This window comes from Neophocaena asiaeorientalis, unplaced genomic scaffold (assembly GCF_003031525.2).
Source record: "Neophocaena asiaeorientalis asiaeorientalis breed wild unplaced genomic scaffold, Neophocaena_asiaeorientalis_V1.1 scaffold253, whole genome shotgun sequence".
Taxonomy (NCBI): domain Eukaryota; kingdom Metazoa; phylum Chordata; class Mammalia; order Artiodactyla; family Phocoenidae; genus Neophocaena; species Neophocaena asiaeorientalis.
In genome coordinates this window covers 2,590,312-2,612,932 of record NW_020174553.1, presented here as the reverse complement: position 1 = coordinate 2,612,932, position 22,621 = coordinate 2,590,312, and the positions used below count along the sequence as shown (strand labels likewise).

Genomic DNA, 22,621 nt, shown 5'->3' with positions numbered 1-22,621 from the left:
TAACAACCCTAACAACAAAATGTGCCAAACCTAATGGAAATATCTACACAATTTATTCATGAACATAAAAAGTGTGAATAAATGGAGACAACCATGTTCTTGGAAAAGAAGAATCATTAGAGTTAAGATGTAAAGAATAGGGAAAAAATGTTCTAATGTTTTCTGCCCACTTAAGAAAAAAAAACTTTAGGGACTTCCGTGGTGGCACAGTGGTTAGGGATCCACCTACCAATGCAGGGGACCTGGGTTCGAGCCCTGGTCTGGGAAGATCCCAGATGCCGCAGAGCAGCTAAGCCCATGCGCCACAACTACTGAGCCTGTGCACTAGAGCACTAGAGGCCGTTCTCTGCAACAAGAGAAGCCACCGCAATGAGAAGCCTGTGCACCACAACTAAGAGTTGTCCCCACTCGCCACAACTACAAAAAGCCCACACAGCAATGAAGACCCAACACAGCCAAAAATAAATAAATTTATTTAAAAAAATTTTTTAACCTATGTATATTTTTCCAAATAATTTATCTTTGGAAACAAACATAAATATTTCCAAATAAGAGGATAAATGCTGCTCTCCATGACAACCAGCCTACGGGTATAGATGTAATTGTGACATTTACCAAAAGGTAACATTAAACTGTTGAGATCCAGTTCTTTCAAGGGGGACTTCTAATAAACAGACTAAAAAGACATTTTTTGTAACAGAATACAGGAAAAAAAGTTTGAAAAATATAAGAATAGGCAAAATTCTGATACACAAGAGAATAAAAATGCAAGGCTTTTATTCTTAGTATCCCCAACTTAAATGTCTTACAAAAATTTCAGCGTTCAGGCTATAAATAGTTATATATTGAGTCTTGTCTCCCCACAATATCTGTGTCAGTAATACTCGATCCTTCTAATTTTTCACTAGCTGCCATTTGGAGACGTGCAGTGTCTGCCTTAATCAATTATTTATCACTTGGAGCTTAATCAAAGAATATAAGAGGCTTACAGAAAATAAGAATACAATTAAGAAATATAGGTTTTAAAGTTTATACTACAAAAAACAGAGGCTTATAATTTTCTCCTTCCACATGCCCAAATATATATATGTATAGGGATGTTTACCTCAACACTGTTTAGAATGGGCAGAAATTTAGAGACAACTTGACAATCCATAGTAGGAGAAAAAATAAATTATGGTACACCCCAAGAAACTTTATAAGGTAAAAATCAGCTAAACTTTTGTGAACTGACACTGAAAATGTATCCAAAATAAATTGGTAAGAAAAGCAAGTTACAGAATGGTTATAACATGCTTATTTTTATTATTTGTGTATATATGTTCGGTATATTCACATATTTGTATAAATGTAAATGCATGGAAAAAGATTTGCAAAGTTGCAGAACAATGTTTATAGTATGATCTTACATAACTCTGTTTATATGTAAGTGTGTTCTATACATTCACATATATATAAAGATAAATGCATAGAAAAAGGTCTGAGGAAGGGAGTTGGGTAGTTGGGTAGGGAAAAAGGAACTTTCACTTTTTATTCTATACAAATTCTATAGCTTTGTGATAATTGAACTTTTTACAAAGAGTGCATGATTCATGATATTAAATTTTATTAAACACAACCAAAAAAATACATCAGTCTTTATCATGTAGTATAAACTCAGGCATTAAGAATATATCCAGTTGGATTAAGCCAATGATGAAAAATAGACATCTGTTTAATGTCCAAAATTATCCTGGAAAGTGAATGAACAGGGCTTCCCTAGTGGCGCAGTCGTTAAGAATCTGCCTGTCAATGCAGGGGACACAGGTTCGAGCCCTGGTCCAGGAAGATCCCACATGCCACGGAGCAACTAAGCCCGTGCGCCGCAACTACTGAGCCTGCGCTCTAGAGCCCGCGAGCCACAACTACTGAACCCGTGTGCCACAACTACTGAAGCCCATGTGCCTAGAGCCCGTGCTCCGCAACAAGAAAAGCCACCGCAATGATAAGCCTGTGCACCTCAATGAAGAGTAGCCCCCGCTTGCTGCAATTAGACCACCGCCATGCGCAGCAACGAAGACCCAACACAACCAAAAATAAATAAATTAAATAAATAAATTTTAAAAAGAAGTGAATTAACAATATAAAGAATGTGCCAAAGTATAAGAAAATTCCATAGGGTTCTATTCCATGAATATTTCAACTTATCAGGTCAATCACAGAAGATACATAAACAAATTCAAAGGTAATCTTGCACTTCAAGTTGCAAACCTTCTGATTCTTCCTGCTACTCAATACTAGATCAAGGCCTTCTCACCACAAAATAGAATAATAATCTATTCACTGCATTCCATGCTCATTTTAAATTTACAATAAGTGCTGCTCCAGAAGGTTAAGACTGAAGTCTATGTAAACAATTCATACAGTAGAAACAAATATGAAATTAAAAAACATGAAAGGTAAAAGGTCACTTATAATCAAATAAATGAAAACTGAAATAAATTGACAGTAATAAAATGTTTAAACTTGTAGATTAAAGTCTAGCAGTATGTAAAACAAAAAGTCAACAGTAGTCAGGGGATGGATTTATGAGCTCCTTCCATCATCGCTTTTGTACTTTTCAGGAGTTTCAACAAACACATATGAAAGCTTGAAAAATAGCCATAATCCTTTAACCTGTATCCACACCCTTTGCACTGTGACTTTGCAGTTGTTCCCATGAAGAGATGGAATCTCTTTGCCCTCCTTCTGAACTTGGGCTGGTGTTGTGACTTGCTTCAGCCAACACACTCTAGCAGAAGAGGCTGTGTGCCAGCTCCTAGCCTATGACTCGAGAGCCTCGCATGCTTGTGCTTGGTCCCTTGTGACATCTGCTTCTACCGTGTGAACAAGTCCAAGCTAACCTGCTGGAGGATGAGAGACAGGAAGACCAAAGATCACCCACCACAGCTCCAGATACATGAGATAGCCCAACTAAGAGCAGCAAATCCAACCCACACTTGACTTGCAACTCATGGCAGACCTATGATGGAGCCCAGGTGAAACCTGCACTATCCAGGTGAGTTCAGCCTGTATCACTGGCCTGTACGTGAGCTGTACAGAAAGTTGATTTAAGCCAGTAAGTGGCTTGTTAAGCATCAAAGCTTGCCAGTAGAGCATGCAATACCTTTATAATGAGAAAAATTAATCTTTTTTAAGAAAGTAATGTGAGGCATTGCTAACCACTTAACTATAATGTTTACACTGAAATATTAAAATATCTTATTTTCAATAGGTATATATCTTTTTAATTGAAAAAAAAAGAAGAAAACTAAAGTACCTCAACAGGGTAATTAAATTCCTTTTTTTCAATAGGTGTATATCTTTTTAATTGGAAAAAAAAAGAAAACTAAAGTACCTCAACAGGGTAATTAAATTCCTTTGGAGTTCCAAGTTGCATTTAGCAAACCTTAATGCTGCCGTCATATATACAGTTAAATAGCTAATATAAAAATAGATATTTTCATCACATGTTAAAGAAATGATAGAACTAAGTTATCCTTGGAAGGCACATCAACCACCAGGAGCACTGACTGAGAACTTTCACTGTGCCAGTATCGTTACATCTACTCATTTCATCTTTAAATCAACTTGATAAGATAGGTATTATCATTCTCATTGTACAGCTGAGAAAACTAAAACAGAGAGGTTAAGCAGCTTGCCAAAAGTCACCTAACTAGTAAGTAGTGGAGTCAGTACTTCAAACTCAGTCAGACTGGTTCCAAAATCTACAATCCTAACCACTTTAATTGACGGCCCCAAGAGTCGACAGTCTGGGAAAAAGAGAAACCAGACTGACCACCTAATGTGTCTGAACATAAAGAAAACACAAGATTACGTTGAGGAGATTAAGAACTATATTAGTAACGGAAACATGAGCAATCAAGCAAATGAAAAGAGAAGGAAGAGAAAAAAGCATTTCAGAGAAAACAGAGTTGTATACCAAAGTGGAAATAAAAGAATGCATTTTTTTTGGCTCAGTTGTGAATCACACCAATGGAACCGCTAAGTAACGATCTGACCCAAAATTACACTATAACTCTATAGAGATATTTTTTAAAGTTTGGATATTGTGAGAGGAGGAATGGCACATGCTGGGGGAAAGAAGTTTAATTAAAAATAGCTAAATTCTAGTAAGAAGTTAAAATAATAATGCCTAAAATTGTAAAAAGCAGTGTAAGCAAATTAGTTATAAATATGATGATATATTATAAGAAACTACTAGAAATGATTGCCTGTGGGGAGAGAAGCATGAATTTGGTAAAGGCTGAGGTACGGAACTATTATTTTTGGTTACATTATTTGCTTTTTCAGGTTCTGTGTATCATTTTAATTTAAAAGCTAGCAAATCTAACATGAATTTTCTCTCCTTACTGGATGGAACTTAATTCTCGTCAGTGAGCATGCCGTTCTAGCTCGCACAAAAATAATGCATTAATGATGCCCACCCAAAAAAATTTAAAATAGAAAATACGAAATCGTTTTCTGTGTACACTGATATTTGGCAAAAATATTTTTAAAGTCTTCTACCATTCAAAAACTACTTAAAGCAATTTTCTTCTCTTCGGAATGTATGAATTCATATATAATTCATGTATTTGCTAAAAAAAATAAAACAGAACGAAAAAACCCTCAATATCCTTATGACCTATTTTTGCCTAAAAGAGTAGAGTAAATTCAGGAAATAAGGCAGCAAAGGCTTTTAGTCTTACTTCTCACTAGAAGAACCACAGATGAAAGCCATATTTACTTCAGTATCACTGATGTCCTGAATCATTCAATTATAAAATCAAAAAGTTCAAAAGACATACAGGAACAGCTTCTCCACAAGACGCCTACATCTGATAATGTCACTGACTCATTCTTTTTGAATCATAACTAGTTTGTACATTTTTGACACTGTCTAGATTGCTCTTCCTTATCTACCTTTTCTAAATATCCCTCTGCCACTTTTAAAAAGTTTAATTGCATTTACTTATTTATTTATTTTTATATTTTATTTATTTTTGGCTGCATTGGGTCTTCGCCGCTGTGCGGGCTTTCTCTAGTCGCAGCTAGTGGGGGCTACTCTTCACTGCTGTGCGCAGGCCTCTCACTGCGGTGGCCTCTCCCGTTGCGAAGCACGGGCTCTAGGCACACGGGCCTCAGTAGTTGTGGCACGCGGGCTCGGTAGTTGTGGCTCGCGGGTTCCAGAGCGCAGGCTCAGCAGCTGTGGCACACGGGCCCAGTCGCTCCACAGCATGTGGGATCCTCCTGGACCGGGGCTCGAACCCATGTCCTCTGCATTGGCAGGCGGATTCCCCACCACTGAGCCACCAGGGAAGTCCCTAATTGCATTTAAATGTCATCATTAGAATAAGCGATCCAGAAGTAGTATTTAGTTACTTTTTCTTTCTAAATTTAGAAGGTACAAGTTTTATATCTATTGTATATTTGAGGTAAGCAGAAACGAAATTTGAGAAAATTGCTGTGTAAAGAATGGATGATTGACCTCTTTTTACTTTCATCTTTGTAGTTTGTAAAGTGAATGGCTGAACTGAAGAAATCCTTTCTAAATGTTGTAGACTAGACATAGAGGAGAGTGCCCACAGCACAGATATTTGAACATAGAACAGTATATGGGGACCAGGTCCAAAAATGAGGGGTCAGATAGGTCGAGAAGAGCTGTGACAGGGACAAATGATTTCACCCCCTCTCTCTGAAATGCAGATAGACTACATTTCTCAGCTGCCGTTGCCTCTAGCTGGGGACATAAGACTAAGTCCCTTAATGATAGCACAGAGCAAAGGCTCCCAAACCCCACCTGTGGCCACAATGTACTGTGTCATGTGGTTTTTATACCTTTCTAAGAAGAAAATTAATCCTATGCCAATGGAGAAGTTAACGCAGTCAGTACATGGTCAAACTTTGGACTATATACGACAGGAGGGATTCACTGCCTTAATGAATGGCTATTGATAGCATGTATTTCCATTCAATTACAAAATGGATCATTTTAATTCTGCAGGATTTTTTTTTTTAAGTAGCATATTTCTTGGCATGAAACTAGGACACTGGAGCAAATTGTTTCATTGATGCCCTCCACTCAACAGTGTTTAAATAGGATGCAAAATAGGGTAACCTTAGAAAGAAGGCTGCCTCTGGGGTCAGAACATCTTGGTTTATAAACCTAACTCTATCACTCATTCCTCTGTGAGCACGTTTCTTAAACTGTCTCAACTTCAGTTTCAGGATAATACCACCTGGCAGAGGTTTTGTGACAATTAAATGGAACCATCTGTGCCATACATACCCAATACCTGACTCTAGACTGTCTGGGTTTGAATCCTGTTTGTGTGGATTTGGGCAAGTTGTTTAACTTCTCTAATCCTCAGGTTCCTCATGGATAAACTAGCGATAGTAACAGAATTCCTGGCAAGGCTGTTGTATTGAATGAAACAGTCCATTGGCCTATACAATATAGTGCTGTGTCTAGTACAGAAGCGTTAAAAAAAAGTGCAGGGCTTCCCTGGTGGCTCAGTGGTTGAGAGTCCGCCTGCTGATGCAGGGGATGCGGGTTCGTGCCCCGGTCCGGGAAGATCCCACATGAGCCATGGCCGCTGAGCCTGCGCGTCCGGAGCCTGTGCTCCGAAACGGGAGAGGCCACAACAGTGAGAGGCCCGATCCTACCGCAAAAAAAAAAAAAAAAAGTGCATGAACACTAGGCAAATACACACATGGATTATCTCACTTAATCCTCTCAACTTTATGAAGTAATAGGTACTATTATAAACACATGGGCATCCTGCTTTAGCATTAGGACAAAAGTAGCATTTATATCAAGCTACTGAAAGGCTGCCATTTATTTTGCTAATCCAACAGGGGGACAAGATGACAGATTAGATTCGTCAAGGTTACCTGTTTTATCAGCGAAAGACAGAAGACTGAAACACAAAGGAGGTTCAACTTATAATGAGATTAAAGAGAAGGACCTGGGGGAAACTCCTTAGTCAAATTAAGATTCAAGAAGTAAGGAACCGGACCTCCCTGGTGGCACAGTGGTTAAGAATCCGCCTGCTAATGCAGGGGACACAGGCTTGAGACCTGGTCCGGGAAGATCCCACACGTCGCGGAGCAACTAAGCCCATGCGCCACAACTGCTGAGCCTGCGTGACACAACTACTGAAGCCCACGTGCCTAGAGCCTGTGCTCCGCAACAAGAGAAGCCACCGCAATGAGAAGCCTGCCCACCACGAGGTAGAGTAGCCCCTGCTGGCCACAACTAGAGAAAGCCCGCACGCAACAACAAAGAGCCAACACAGCCAAAAATAAATAAAAGAAATTAAAAAAAAAAAAAGAAAGAAAGAAGGAACCCAGAGAATCTTAGGAACTAAGGTTAGGAACTAAGAATGGGAATGGCGAGGATTTCCACTTTGGGTGTCTATTTCTCTCCCTTCCTCTCATCCACAGCGAACATGTATGCTTGACCTTGCAGCTAGCGGGGGCTACTTCTCTTCTACTAGAGACCATCGTTTACCAAGTGGCAGGGGACGTGGCTGCAGTCCCATGTCACCCCAGACAAACCGCCCGCAGAAAGTGCAGCCTTGTCTCCACATAGAAAGTCCCAGAAAAGAAGTCAGAATAGCTGGGCTGGAGCCACATAGCCGTTCCCCAAGATGATGGAGGTCAGATAAGACAGCTGGCAGCCCCTTCAGAACCAAATGGAGTGGACTCAGAACAGTGCCCATGGGAGGACTGTGCCCCACAAAGAAAATAAAGGACTTATAATAGATGCTGAAAAATTAACTACTGGGAGAGAGCTGTGCACACAACCTCAAGCTAAAGCCTTGGGTAACTGTGACTATAACGGAACCAGTCTTGAACAGGATTTAGTGATATAAACGATATAGGTAAAAATTATACGTTAGGAGAAAATTCACCTTTGAGTTAGCAAGTTACCTTTTTTTGGATGCCTAATACTTTAGCTTCCTAAGGAACTCCTTACCTAGTATCCTTTAAATACTTTACTGCAGGAATCAAGGAGAGAATACAATTCCAGACTTGGGAAAATACCATCTTAATGAGGTTGCTGGAGGGGAAAATAGGTAATAGCTGAGGCTTCCCTGAAATATTTCCAACTGCATCAATCTAGTTCTGATTGTAAAGAGTGGCAACTGCTAGGGAATTACTTTTCTGTCAGTAAAATTCTATTAAGGAGCATTATTAGGAATCGCGCTCAACTCTGTTCCTTAGATATATTTACACTTTCTCACTGTCCCTTCATACTGAACATCTTTCCTATTTTCCTACTCTTCATTTCTCTAGACTACATTCTGGTAAATTTTTTTGACCTTGTCTTCTAGTTTACCAGTTCTTCCTTTCTCTGTTTATAATTTCTGGTTAAACCAGAGATTTTTTTTCTTTCATTTATTATTTCTCTTTACTAAACACTCCATTCTGTTCTTCAGGTTTGCTTGTCTACTGCTTATATTCTCAAGCACCTCCTTTTTTGATGTGACGCCTACTTTTCTGCAGTGTCTATATGCTGGTTCTAATATCCGAAGTCTTGAGGGGCCTGTATCTTCCTTTCCTTGTCCTTACTCAAGGGGACTCTATCTTCTTTGTGGAACTCTACCTGTAGGACTATTCTGAGGCCTGACTTGAAGTGACTCCAGAGAGGATTTTGTTACCTCCTGACAGCTCTCTTGGGCTCCAACAACCTGGAACCACTTAAATTAAATTACCTGCTTAAGAGTTTTCACACCACACTTATGGCCACATATTGAAATTGTAATCCTGTGTAAGGGTCATATTGTGATCGGAATTCTTAGAGATTTCTTCTTTTCTCTCCACCAGCATAAAGTCAAGACAGGTAATATTTCTTCCTGCCACTTCTGTACTTCACACCGTGGATGTGACACGTGGAGTCCCACCTTTAAGCAAGGGCTCCTAGTACATTCTCTACCTAAAGTAGGTCCTGGACTTTGTCTCCTGTCCCCAGTGTTCCATGGAGTCATCAGAGCAAAAGCTCAATGTTTCCAGGACCAGGCAAATACCTTTTGGAAGATTTGGGCATTCACTTCTATCCCAGCGTTCTGAGGTTCACTTATTTCAAGACTCCAGAGTCCTAACTTCCAAGCCAGCTCCATACACATTTAAAATAAACAAACAGGGGTGGGATGAATTAGGAGATGGGAATTGACATATATACACTACTATGTATAAAAGAGATAACTAATGAGAACATACTGTATAGCACAGAGAACTCTACTCAATGTTCTGTGGTGACCTAAATGGGAAGGAAACACGAAAAAGAGGGTCTATATGTATACGTAGAGCTGATTCACTTTGCTGTACAGCAGAAAGTAACACAACATTGTAAAGCAACTATACTCCAATAAAAATTAATAAACACACACACACACACACACACACACACACACACACACCTTTTATTGCAGGGTATCTACCACTCCTCCATTACTACCAGACAAAGAAATCTTACTCTACACTTACTCTTGACCCCTCCCTCTTCTTTCCCCTTCCTAAATTTACTTAGACACAAATATTTCATACAATCTAACAAATTTCTAACCCATCTTTGTCTGCTAATTAAGCCCCCACCATTTCTTGGACAGGCTGTTCAAACAGCCTCCTAGCTGTTTGAAGCATCTCCTATCAAAGCAATCTTTTTCTCACACTAAGCCTTGGCGGTGGTGAGAGATGGACGGAAGTTCCAGACTGCCCCCTGGGCTCTAATCCATCCAAGCAGGTTCTAGTTTGTCCTGGCTCTACCTTGCTTCATGTCCATCTTCCCTTCCCAACAGTCTGTCCTGCAAGCTTCAAGACACAGCACCAAACACAGAAACAACAACCTTTCATGGACTATTTAGCTTCTACAACTGCATATATTGTATATAAATATAATACCTTCTAGTGTTTTGCTTCTGATCAAACCCTGACTGACAGAGCAGTATACAGAGATCTGTCTCACTTCTTTAAAGACCTGCAGCATAATCCATCAAAAGAATGTAGTTTAATTTACTCAACCAAGCCCAAATCCCCTAGTGATGGACGAATGGGTTATTTCCAGTCCTTGTTCTTAAAAACGGTGCTATAATGAACAGTAACATTTTCTCAGACTTTTTTCAGTGTATCTCTGAAATAGATTCCTAGAAATAGACTATGAGCCAAACCATATTATTCCTAAGAGTTCTATCCCCTCCTTAAAATGTGTAACTTCTGGGCTTCCCTGGTGGCGCAGTGGTTGAGAGTCCGCCTGCCGATGCAGTGGACACGGGTTCGTGCCCTGGTCTGGGAAGATCCCACATGCCGCCGAGCGGTTGGGCCCGTGAGCCATGGTTGCTGAACCTGCATGTCCGGAGCCTGTGCTCCGCAACGGGAGAGGCCACAACAGTGAGAGGCCTGCGTACCTCAAAAAAAACATAAAATAATTAAAAAAATAAAAAATATATAAAAATTTTAAAATGTGTAACTTCTTTTGGAAACCACGCAAGCAACTGTGACAGAGATTGGTAGTTGTCAATATGTGTCTCCCATCACTGTGTAACAATAAAATTTTTAGTCTTTAGCCTAGTACCGAACTACTTTTTTTTTTTTTTAAGATGTTGGAGGTAGGAGTTTTACTAATTTTTTTTTTTTGCTGTGTTGGGTCTTCGTTTCTGTGTGAGGGCTTTCTCTAGTTGCGGCAAGCGGGGGCCACTCTTCATTGCGTTGCGCGGGCCTCTCACTATCGCGGCCTCACTTGTTGTGGAGCACAGGCTCCAGACGCGCAGGCTCAGTAGCTGTGGCTCACGGGCCTAGTTGCTCCGCAGCATGTGGGATCCTCCCAGACCAGGGCTCAAACCCGTGTCCCCTGCATTAGCAGGCAGATTCTCAAACACTGAGCCACCAGGGAAGCCCCCAACTACTTTTTCAGCCTCCCTTGTGGCGAGGTGTGGCCCTGTGATTAAGTTCTGGCCAATGAGATGTAAGTAGATTTAATATGTGCAACTTCCAAGTCATTCTTTAAAGAGAAGATGACTCCCTTTCCCCTTCCACCTCCCTTTCCCCTTCCACCTCCCTCACCCCTTCCTGGTGGCTGGAATGTATATGTGATGTTGGGAGTGGAGCATCCATCTGGGACCATGTTGAAGACAACAAGAAACCAGACAGAAGGTCCCTGGCACCTTGATGACTAAGGCACCACTGCATTGCCAACCAGGATGTTTATGTGAGAGAAAGATAAATTTCCATTGCACTTAAGGTCTTATAATGGGTTTTATTGTTAGCCTAGTTTTTTGAAATTGGATAACTCATGACTATATCTATGTATTTAAGATACTATTCCATAAATAAAATGAGGACTTAAATGCATAGATTTTATAAACATTGCCTTAGGCTACTTAAAAGTTAGCTTTTATGGCCTTCCTTATACTTGACCATGTTGCATTTAGTTAAGATTACTGGATAATTAACCTAAATGAGCTATTATGCAATAAACACAACTCCCATTTTTACAAGTAATTATCAGCATCGTGTTTGTAATATAAGAATATACATCTATATTTATTACTCTGTGAATTTTCCCAACATGAACTTTTAAAAAAAATTTAAATGTAAAGGTTCACATCTTTAGTCTCCTCTGTTTTGACTATTCCCAAATGTATGCTAGAAATTCAAGATGAATGAATGTCAGAAAAAAAGTCAGTCTATTTGAATGGATAAAGAAAATGTGGTACATATACACAATGTAATATTACGCAGCCATAAAAAGGAACGAAATTGGGTCATTTGTAGAGACGTGGATGGACCTAGAGACTGTTACACAGAGTGAAGTAAGTCACAAAGAGAAAAAGCAAATAACGTTCATTAACGCATATATGGGGAATCTAGAAAAATGATACAGATGAACCGGTTTACAAGGCAGAAATAGAGACACAGATGTAGAGAACACATGTATGGACAGCAAGGGGGAAAGGGGGGCATGGGATGAATTGGGATTGACATATATACACTAATATGTATAAAATAGATAACTAATGAGAACCTGCTGTATAGCACAGGGAACTCCACTTCACTGTACAATAGAAACTAACACAACATTGTAAAACAACTATACCCCAATTAAAAAAAATAATAAAGTCAGTCTGTTAAGTTAGTGTTTATGGATACTACAAGTCTTCCTATTATTACCACTTAGAAATTATCAGGTCTTGACTCAGCCTACTCAGCCTACTCAGCCTGAGGCCTACTCCGATCTTTTAAATGAATCTAAAGCACCTTCTTTTATTTATTGGACTCTGTCAATAAAGAAACGTCTTCCACAAAGCACAATAATCCAGATTATTGAATCAAAATACGCCGTTCCATTTTACATCATTCCAAACAACTTTAATTTTGGAGTTTCCTCCACCAGTGCAAAGCAGATGTGAGAGATGAACAGACAGAGCTAGAGAAAAGGGGGCTGCATGTAGGCAGCAACTACAGAATCAGCGTGAGGACGTTCAGAGCCCCTGTTCACATCCCCGTCCCCACAAAAGAGCAGAAACCAAAATATGGTCAGCTGCAAGATACGGATTTGAACCAGAGGCCAAGGCTACGAAAACTATGGGTTAAAAGAAGATGTGGCACATATATACAATGGAATATGACTCAGTCATAAAAAGAAACGAAATTGAGCTATTTGTAATGAGGTGGATAGACCTAGAGTCTGTCATACAGAGTGAAGTAAGTCAGAAAGAGAAAGACAGATACCGTATGCTAACACATATATATGGAATTTAAGAAAATAAAATGTCATGAAGAACCTACGGGTGAGACAGGAATAAAGACACAGACCTACCAGAGAATGGACTTGAGGATATGGGGAGGGGGAAGGGTAAGCTGTGACAAAGTGAGTGGCATGGACATACCTACACTACCAGATGTAAAATAGATAGCTAGTGGGAAGCAGCCACATAGCACAGGTAGATCAGCTCGGTGCTTTGTGACCGCTTGGAGGGGTGGGATGGAAGGGTGAGAGGGAGGGAGACGCAAGAGGGAAGAGATATGGGAACATATGTATAACTGATTCACTTTGTTATAAAGCAGAAACTAACACACCATTGTATAGCAATTATGCTCCAATAAAAAAAAAGCATCCTGAGTTCTACATAAGAACCAAGAATTATAAAAAATAAATGGAGATAGTTATTGCTTTAGAACTGACGTTATGCACTGGTTCTCAAAAGTTAGTATGAGTCAGAAGCACCTGGAAGGCTGTGAAGACAGAATGAGCTGAGCCGTCCCCAGGGGTTCTGATTCAGTAGGTCTTGAACTGACTGAGGCCTGACAGCCTGCATTTCTCATAAGCTCCCACAGTGCTTCTGCTGCTGGCACAGGGATCAAGCTTGATAACCACCTGGAGAACACTCCTATAAAGATTTCAGTGGCTAACTCTTTTCCAAGCCTACTTTCTTCGGCAGAGAAATTCTCTAGCTATGAAATAAACTCTTTTTTAGTCTTTACTGGGACAAGAAAAGATTCAGTTAAGAATCCCTGAAATGACACATAAACAATCACAGGGAAAAAGCTGAAAAACTTTTGAGCCTCGATCCTCATCAGGGTCTTTCGTTATCTCTCCCAGGGCCAAACCTACAACTAATTTCTCAAGCTCATTCTCTTAGCTGGAATTCTATAACATTAAACATTGCCCTCACCAATCCTGACATCAAAATCCGGAGCAAAGTGAATAGTACTTTTCCAAATGTTACTTAGTCTCCATTTATTAAAAACTGGGGGAAAAAAAAAACAACCTGTATTAATTGATTAGCTTGAATTGGTTGGCCTTACAAAGATAATACTTATAGGGTATTCATAGTAATTAGAAATCAAATAGCTACTCAGTATATAACACTGGTGTTTTCCTTTTCACCTCAAGATTATAAATTCTTTTGTTATTTTTTATTCCATAATGGGATATAGATAACTATAGAGTTCCCCCAAAACGTAGAGATTCAATTTAAAGTATGCTTAAATGAAGAGCAACTGGAACTCTGATAAATTTCCCGCAGAAATGCAAAATGGCGTAACCACTTAGAAAAAGTGTTCAGTAGATTCTTATAACATTCAATCTGCTCTGACACATCACTTCTATTCCTGGATGTTTATCGCCAAAAAAAAAAAGAAAGAAAGAAAGAAACAGTATGTTCACAAAAACACTCGTGTAAGAATGTCTCTAGCAGCCTTGTACAAAATAGGCAAAAACTGAAACAATGATGATCATTTGTCCATCAACAGGGAAAGGGATAAACTGTGATATATTCACACAATGGAAATGCTACTCAGCAATGAAAAAGGAATAAACCACTGATACAAGCAACAATATGAATGAATCTTAAAACCATTAGGCTGAGCAAAAGAAGGCAAACACAAAAGAATATATACAGCGCTGTATGACTTATATGAGGGCCCAAAGCATATGCAACTACTCCATGCTGAAAGCAATCAGAAAGTGGCTAAGTCTGGGGGAGGAAGAATGGATTGGCAGAGAAGAGGCAGGAAGGAGCTTCCTGGAGCAATGAAAGTTTTCCAGTCTTGTTTTACATAGTAGTTACGTGGATGTAGAGGACTGTCAAATCTATCCAACTGAACACTTACAATCTCTGCATATGTATTTAAATGTACGTAATTCACATCACAATAAAACAAAATGTTTTAAGCCTAACTATTCGAGGAAAAGAATGGTTTGCCAAAGCACCCTGAATTTGAAATAAAATACACTTTAGGCAGAATAAACAGTTTGATGTTTAAAAGTCCATTATGGCTGATAAAGAAGCAATGATAGATGAGTGTTTACAGAATTATGATTCTGAGCTAGAAAGAGGGTGATCAAACATTTCAGTTTGCCTTAGACACTCATCCCAGTGTTGACCTGATGTTACAAAACTAATAGTGCTCCCTTCACTATCAAAGGAATCCTAATTTAGATGAAGACCTACAAGGACACTTTAGCTAAAAGGACATTTGATATTATTTAGTACCTTTTCCACTCAACCCACATCTACTTAGCATCTACTATGTAGCCAAACATAATCCCTACTTTCTTGCTACCACTCACATTGCTTCCCTGTTTCCAAAATTAAAATTTAAATAGCTAGATGGATTTTCTCTAAAGTTAACTTAAAATATACAGCTGAGGACAAACTAAATATAGAAGACAACAGAATTTTTTTTTCTACAGGGAAATATAAATCAAGCTTATGAAAGAAAAATTATAATTTTGAGCTATGCAAAACAAAATGTATAAAGATGTTCATAAATATAAAATAAAGGACAAATTTACCTGCTGCCCTGTAAAGTATTTTAGGTTCAAAAAATATACAAGGATTTTTATCCTCTATGCATGACAAAAGAAGTCCCTTGGCCTGGAAAGGGCTTCTGGGTATAACCACCTGCAAAAACAGATTTTTTTAAAAGACAAGTTCAGTGAAAATGAATCCCAGTAAACTCACATATAAGGGTTGATATTTAAATAACCAATTGTTACTAATTAAATATAGAAATCTTGTATTTTTAGACTAATTACCATTTGTCATAAAATTCACATATTGTCCAAAATGATCCCATTTGTTCCACAAACATTTATCAGATGCCCACCATATTCTGGTAATTAAGATACTGCTATTCTCTCAAGGAGTTAAACTGGCATATACATAAAAAATAAAAGGAAACCACAAAGAGCACTCATCGAAACAAAAAAGTAAATTTGTCAATATCTTCCTGCATTTACTTATAAAGAAATCTTTTCTACTAATATCCAACTGGTACTTTTCAAAGGCACGCAACTCTCTTCTCCAATTTTAAGATGCCAAAATCTCCTCCTTTCCCATGAAAATGTCTGGCCTTCATTTCCTAAGTGGAAAAATCATCCACTGAACTTTATGATCCAGGTAATATAATGTGCAGTTACTGCAAAGCTAAAAGAAAAGTGTGGACGTTGCACATTTCCAGTTGGGGAAAGGGCTCAGGACCTTCTTGAGAATGAAACTGATAATGAGGAAGATGATGGTAATAACAGCAGGTAGCATACGTGTTAACTGTTGATTAATCCACTATGTGGATTAATTCATGTTCATAGCAACCCCACGAAGTAGCAATTATTATTTTCCCCAATTCAGAACTAGAGACTGAGGCTTAAAGAGAGACAAGCAGCCTGCCCAAGGTTACCTCGATTGCTAAAGCAAGGATTCTTGCCTGTTCTGACTGACCAAGCTCTTAATTTCTACACCATTTTGCCTCAAATCACAAACTCTTGTCCAGTTTAATGACTGTTAAATAACTACATAAAGATGTTATTACATAGGAAGAGTTATCATTAAAATAAACCTGAATGTATCACAAAGACTCAAATAAGATTCCTTGAAGCAAACTATATTTGGCTTTCAAAATCATTTTTATACCATTTTATTGAAGAAGTTTTATTTAAAAAATAAAATAACACAAATCTCACTATTTTCCGAAAAGAGACTGTTAAATACATTGCTCATCATAGCACACAATGTCTTTATCTTATGTTCCTATTTTAGATTTTATTCATCTGCTTTCTTCATGTATTTATTTTTAGCCTTTTGTACTATATGTATATTCTCATTTGGGATAAAATAAAAGAGAAAGCATGGGGGGAGAGAGGTAGGGGTGAGAGAAAAGAACTGCTCTTAAAAATACTGGGTAACATCATAAACATTAACTGTGAATCAATCTTCAGCTCAAGCACAAAAATAACTTGCCTCAAATGTGGTTTTTGTCCCAACCTACCATTTCTAGCTTACATTGAAAAATTATGCAACTACTTAACTACTTAACTACAAAATTTTACAACTTTGATCTGGTAGGAAAAACAATAAAACATAGACATATTTACAAATGACTCATGTTATCAAAAAACAGACATAAAGCTCTGGGTAGAAATATCTATGAGTTTTTATATTGATTCCCTGGAAAGCTCTTCAGAAAATAGAAAAGAAGATAATGTAAAAAATTAAGACATAAAATAAGCAAAAAATATATATTTTTTAAATCAAAAGATCCAAGCTGTTGTGGAAGACCTAAGATTATTGTGGAAGGCTGCAAAAGGGAGATGCTTCAAAATGAATTGCTTGAGCAAGTATTACGTTACCCTGGACTGGAAAACATACCTAGGTAACCAAGTCTTCTGTCGGTCTATTTAAAAGTAAGAAATAGACTAAAAGCAAAATTTTATTCCTGTGACTTTGAGGTAAATATGCACTAAGCAGTAGATTTATTAAAATTACTCCAGAATCAACTGTTAAGTGAGAAAGCCCCATGAGAAAGAAACCAAGCTTTCTGCTCAAATGGAATTTGCAAGTAAGGCCTTTTTGCTGAACAAATCTGTGAAACTTGCCAAAGACTGATAGGAATGTATAACTTGACAAACGTAGGAATATATAACTTGATTGATAGGAATGTATAACTGTCAGTTTCATTTTTCATGTCTTGGTAATATATGTTATTTTGATAAATAAAGATGATTTCTATCACAAAAAAAAACAAAAAGAAAGAAAGAAGGAGAGCTTTGAAAGAGATGGAAGATAAACTATGTTCTCGGTTTTATTATTTGAAGTCTATGAAATTCACATTGGGGTAAAGCCAGTGCTGCTTCAAGGAAAATATTCTATAAACCTGGATGTTCGCTGCTTAATCTAAATGAAATAAAAGCTCTCTTTCTTAAAAACAATTAAGTTCACATAAATTCCAAAAATCCTGATTGCTTTTCTCTAGATAACCATATGAGTTAATATTAATCGAATGAACCAAAACAGAAACATCAAATGGAGAGCAAATAAAGTACATAAGTGAGAATACCTTGATTCCTGGACAGTGGGCAAAAAAAGCTTCAGGACTCTGGGAATGGTAGAGAGCCCCATGGCCGACACAGCCCCAAGGGGACCGGATGGTGAGGCTTCCACAATTAAAAAGATCCCCAGAGCGATAGCGATACTTAGCGGCTTCATTAACAATCTGAGGGGGAAGGAGAGAACAGACATGTCACAGTGAGTCCCTTTTGCCCATCCATTTTCATAAGCCATTTTATTTGATCTTTAAATATATGTCCATAACAAAATAGCTCAAAGGTAACAAAAAGTTCCTAAGATAGGGGTTGGAGAGTGGAGATAATTCTTTAATACTTCACTGACTTCCCTTAGAAAGGCTCGATTATGGTAAAATGCAATCTTCTTACCTGATCAAAAGCAGGGAAAATATAATCTGCAAACTGAATTTCCGCAATGGCGGTAGCACCAGTGACTGCAATTCCAATTCCAAATCCAACAATTCCTTGTTCACACAATGGGGTGTTAAAAACTCTATCTTTACCTACAAAAGAAATGAAAGTCATCTTAATGTGACAAAAGAGAGTAATGTAATGCACAATACAACGGAAAATTCACTGAGCTAATAATGGTGAGGTAGAAGAAAAAAGCATAGAATATATGGATGAAACAGAAAAGAAATAGTACGATGGTTGGTTTCAATGCAAACATAGTAATTATATTAACTCTAAATAATCTAAATATCCTAATTAAAAGAAAGATTGTAACACTGGGATACAAGAAACCAAAACCTAACTACTGAAAAAAAAAGAAAAAACACTCAAAAGATAAATGTAAAGAAAAGGAAGGAAAAAACACACAATGGAAAACCTAACCAAAAGAAGTTGATGTCACTACGTTAATAGCAGACAAAGTAGACTTTAAGGGAAAAGGCATTACCAGAGATAAAGAGGGAAAATTCATACTGTTAAAGGGTTCAATTCATAAGGAGGATATAATTCCAAATTTATAGTCATCTAATAACACAAGCTCCAAATAAACAGAAAAAATTAACAGAATTAAGAGGATAAATAGATAAAATTCCCAATATAGTAGGAGATTTTCATGTACCAGTCTCACTGACAGGAAAAGCACACCAAAATAAAAAGTTAAGGGCTTCCCTGGTGGCGCAGTGGTTGAGAGTCCGCCTGCCGTTACAGGGGACACGGGTTCGTGCCCCGGTCCAGGAGGATCCCACGTGCCGTGGAGCGGCTGGGCCGGTGAGCCATGGCCGCTAAGCCTGCGCGTCTGGAGCCTGTGCTCCTCAACGGAAGAGGCCACAGCAGTGAGAGGCCCGCGTACCGCAAAAAATAAATAAATAAAAAGTTTAAAACTATTGAACATTTGAACATGATTAACAAACATAACCTAATTGACATACTACACCCAAGAACTAAGAATACAAATTCTTTTCAAGTAAACAGAGAACACTGACACTAATGACCACAGAGTGGGCTATACATCCAACCAACAACTTCCAAAGGATTAAAATCCTACATAGTATATTCCCAGACCATGGTGGAATTAAGCTAGAAATCAATAGTAAAGTTTTAAAAAAATATCTGCACCCCCACGTTCACTGCAGCATTATTTACAATAGCCAAGATATGGAGGAAGCAACTTGAGTGTCCATCAATGGATGAATGGATAAAGAAGATGTGATAGATACATGGATAGATAGAGAGAGAGATAGACACACATACACACACACACACACACACACACACACACTCACACACAATGGAATATTACTCAGCCATAACAAAGAATGAAATCTTGCCATTTGCAACATGGATGGACCTAAAGGGTATTATGCTAAGGAAATAAGTCAGACAGAGAAAGACAAATACCGTGTGATTTTACTCATATGTATAATCTGAAAAAAAAAAAGAAATAAATAAAACCAAACCGCCAGGCTCACAGGTACGGAGAACAGGTTGCTGGTTGCCAGAAGTGGGTAGGAGGGTTGGGGAATGGGTGAAGGTGGTCAAAAGCTACAAACTTCCAGTTATAAAACAAATCAGTCATGTAATGTACAGCACGGTGGCTATGGTTAATAATACTGTATTGCATAGTTGAAAGTTTCTAAGAGAGTAGATCTGAAAAGTTCTCATCACAAGAAAAAATTTTTTAACTACCTGAGGTGACAGAGGTTAACTAGACTTATAGTGGTGATCATTTCACAAAGTATACAAATACCCACTTATGTTGTACACCTAAAACTAATATGTCAGTTATGCCTCAAAAAAAATTGTTTTAAGCCTTGTGTTAGGACAGAAAACTTTAAATATACGTCTAAATAACCCATGTCTCAGAGAAGAAATTATAATGGAAATTAGAAAGTATCTTGCACTGAATGATAATGAAAAAACTATGTGTCACAACTTACTGAAGTTCCCATTTCAGTAATGGCAGAGTAGCTTTTGTCACACTAGGCCTCCCACATCTAATGATTACAAATCTGGACAGAATATAACAACTACTTAAAGGTGTCAGAGAACCGAAAAGCAGGTCTGAACAGAAGGAGACTTGACCCTTGAAAGAAAGGAAGCACATGCACGACGGGCCCCACCTTTATCAGGCTTGTTCCCAGTGGGGGACTCCCCAGGCTGACATGAGACAGCTAGAACTCAGACACACAGACTCAGTCCTGTTGACCTGAGGTGTCAGGGAATGGAGTCTGGGGCTGCCAGTGGCTGGATCCTGAGACACTAAGTCCCTCAAAACAGGGCACTCCATGGGGGCCCCCCAAAACCTGTGCATACACTCTGCTCAAACCCTCGGCTGACCCCGTGCCTGCCGCAGATGACAAGAGCTGGGACCCACCGGGCTGATCAGAGATGTCAGCCGTACCCACTGAAGACTTTCAGACACTCTTCCAATGAAAGCGTCTTGATAAACATCTTAGGTTTTCCATTAATCCGCAGGATATGTTATTAGCATACAACTCAATTCTCACTTGAAATTTTACCACCTCTCAACCAGTATCAGCATTTCATGAAAAATTCTCATTTCAGGGAGCTGGATGGACACAAGCAGTGGCCACAGTCTGGCCAGGGGATGAAAAGTATGGGGACCAATCAGGATTCGTGTTTAGTTTGTCATCATGATCTGGGACTACCTTCTGAAATTGTGACCCCCATCCCTCATCGGTTTCCTATCTGACTGCAAGTAGCTTGATAACTGCTGAAGATCTACACTTCCATTAGACCAAGAACAATTCACTGGTAGAAAATGAACACAGATTCCAGCTGCCACCTGTGGAATCCACATCCCTGAATACCGCAAGCACCGTAACCAGATGAGCAGGGTTCCTATCTATTCTTTGCTACATCAAGTGCCCGGATTCAGATATTTTTCATCTCAATAAACATAGCCTTTTTTGCTGCTAGAAGGCAAAAGGTGAGTTTCTCAGAACTCTTACTCCAAAACAATAAAAATCTGTTTCTTAAAAAAATTAAAACAAATAAAAAAACAAATAAAAAGAAGAAAAGCAAGTATAAAATTTTTTAAAATCTGTTTCTATTTTCTCCCAAACAGGTCATGATTGAGGGTAAGAGTACAAATAAAATGCACAATACTGATAACTTCCTTTACTTTAGAATGCAATTAACCTAACATAAAGTTCATACACATAGTATCCCAATGGGTGGATGAATACATACAGGGATTACGCTATGAGTTAAGACAGATCTGGGTTTAAGTGCTATCACCTCAAGTTACTAAACTCCCTGTGGCTCAGTTTCATACCTGTAACAGACCAATCATGATACTGAAAAGACAAAAATAATTCATACATGTATTCAAATGTTTACAAAGTACCTAATATTGTCTAGATGCTATTCTAGATGCAGAGGATACAGCAGCAAAGAAAGCCCAAAAAAATCCTATCCTCATGGAACTTAGATTCCGGTCGGGGAAAACAGACAATAAAAACAAAATAAATGAGAAAAATACATAGCGTATTAGATGATGACAAGAGCTGCAGAGACCAGTAACACAGGGAGTAAGTGATCAGGGGAGAGGAAGTGGAACTCCTGTGGCTTTAAACAGGGAGATAGGGGAGGCACCACTGAGAGGTGACATTTAAAGGAAGAGTTGAAGGAAGTGAGGAAATGTACCGTGAGTACATCCCAGGGCATCAGTGTTCTGGATGGAGGGACCAGCAAGTGCAAAAGTCCTGGGGTATAAATATGTTTAGCACTTCAGAGGAAAGGTATGAAGACCAGAGTGCCTGGTATGGAGTAAGAGAAATAGTGGTACGAGATGAAGCTGAAGAGTTAAAAGGATGGGCTCGGGCAGTGGCACAGGTCAGACGAGGCCTCGGGGGGATCACTGTAAACAGTCTGACTTTGACTGTGAGAATGAGTGAGTCAGTAAGTAGGTGAGTGAGACAGGAAGCCATGGAGCAAAGTCACGCCATCCTCCAAGTTGCATTTCAGCAGGATCCCTCTGGCTGGTATTTGGTGAACAGCCTGTAAATAGGCAAATGTGGACACAGCAAGACTGATGACAGGATGCTGCAATCATCCCAGTAAGAGATGATAAGAGCCTCCAGATATAGTCTAAAGATAGCGTCAGAAGGATTTACCGAGGAAAGGGAAAGGGATGTGGAGTATGAGTCAGAGAAACGCTAAGGATGATTCAGTGGCTTTTGGCTTGAGTAGCCTGAGGAGAGAGTTACCACTGCCCAAGGGAGGGAAAACTAGGAAGCAGCATGTTGGAATGAGAAACCAGGAGCCCGGTTGTGGAGA

At 38.8% G+C, this 22,621-nt stretch overlaps 1 protein-coding gene across 3 annotated transcripts in view; it reads right to left on the bottom strand.

Moving 5' to 3' along the window:
- Positions 1 to 22,621, bottom strand: part of BCKDHB (branched chain keto acid dehydrogenase E1 subunit beta) — a 231,325-nt gene that overhangs the window by 164,120 nt on the left and 44,584 nt on the right. For all 3 annotated transcript variants that reach the window (XM_024757453.1, XM_024757455.1, XM_024757454.1), the window contains exons 4-6: positions 18,239 to 18,372; positions 17,863 to 18,018; positions 15,323 to 15,431 (exon numbers count right to left, since the gene is read on the bottom strand). In XM_024757453.1, coding sequence (XP_024613221.1) covers positions 15,323 to 15,431; positions 17,863 to 18,018; positions 18,239 to 18,372 — 399 coding nt within the window. The remainder of the gene's footprint in view (positions 1 to 15,322; positions 15,432 to 17,862; positions 18,019 to 18,238; positions 18,373 to 22,621) is intronic.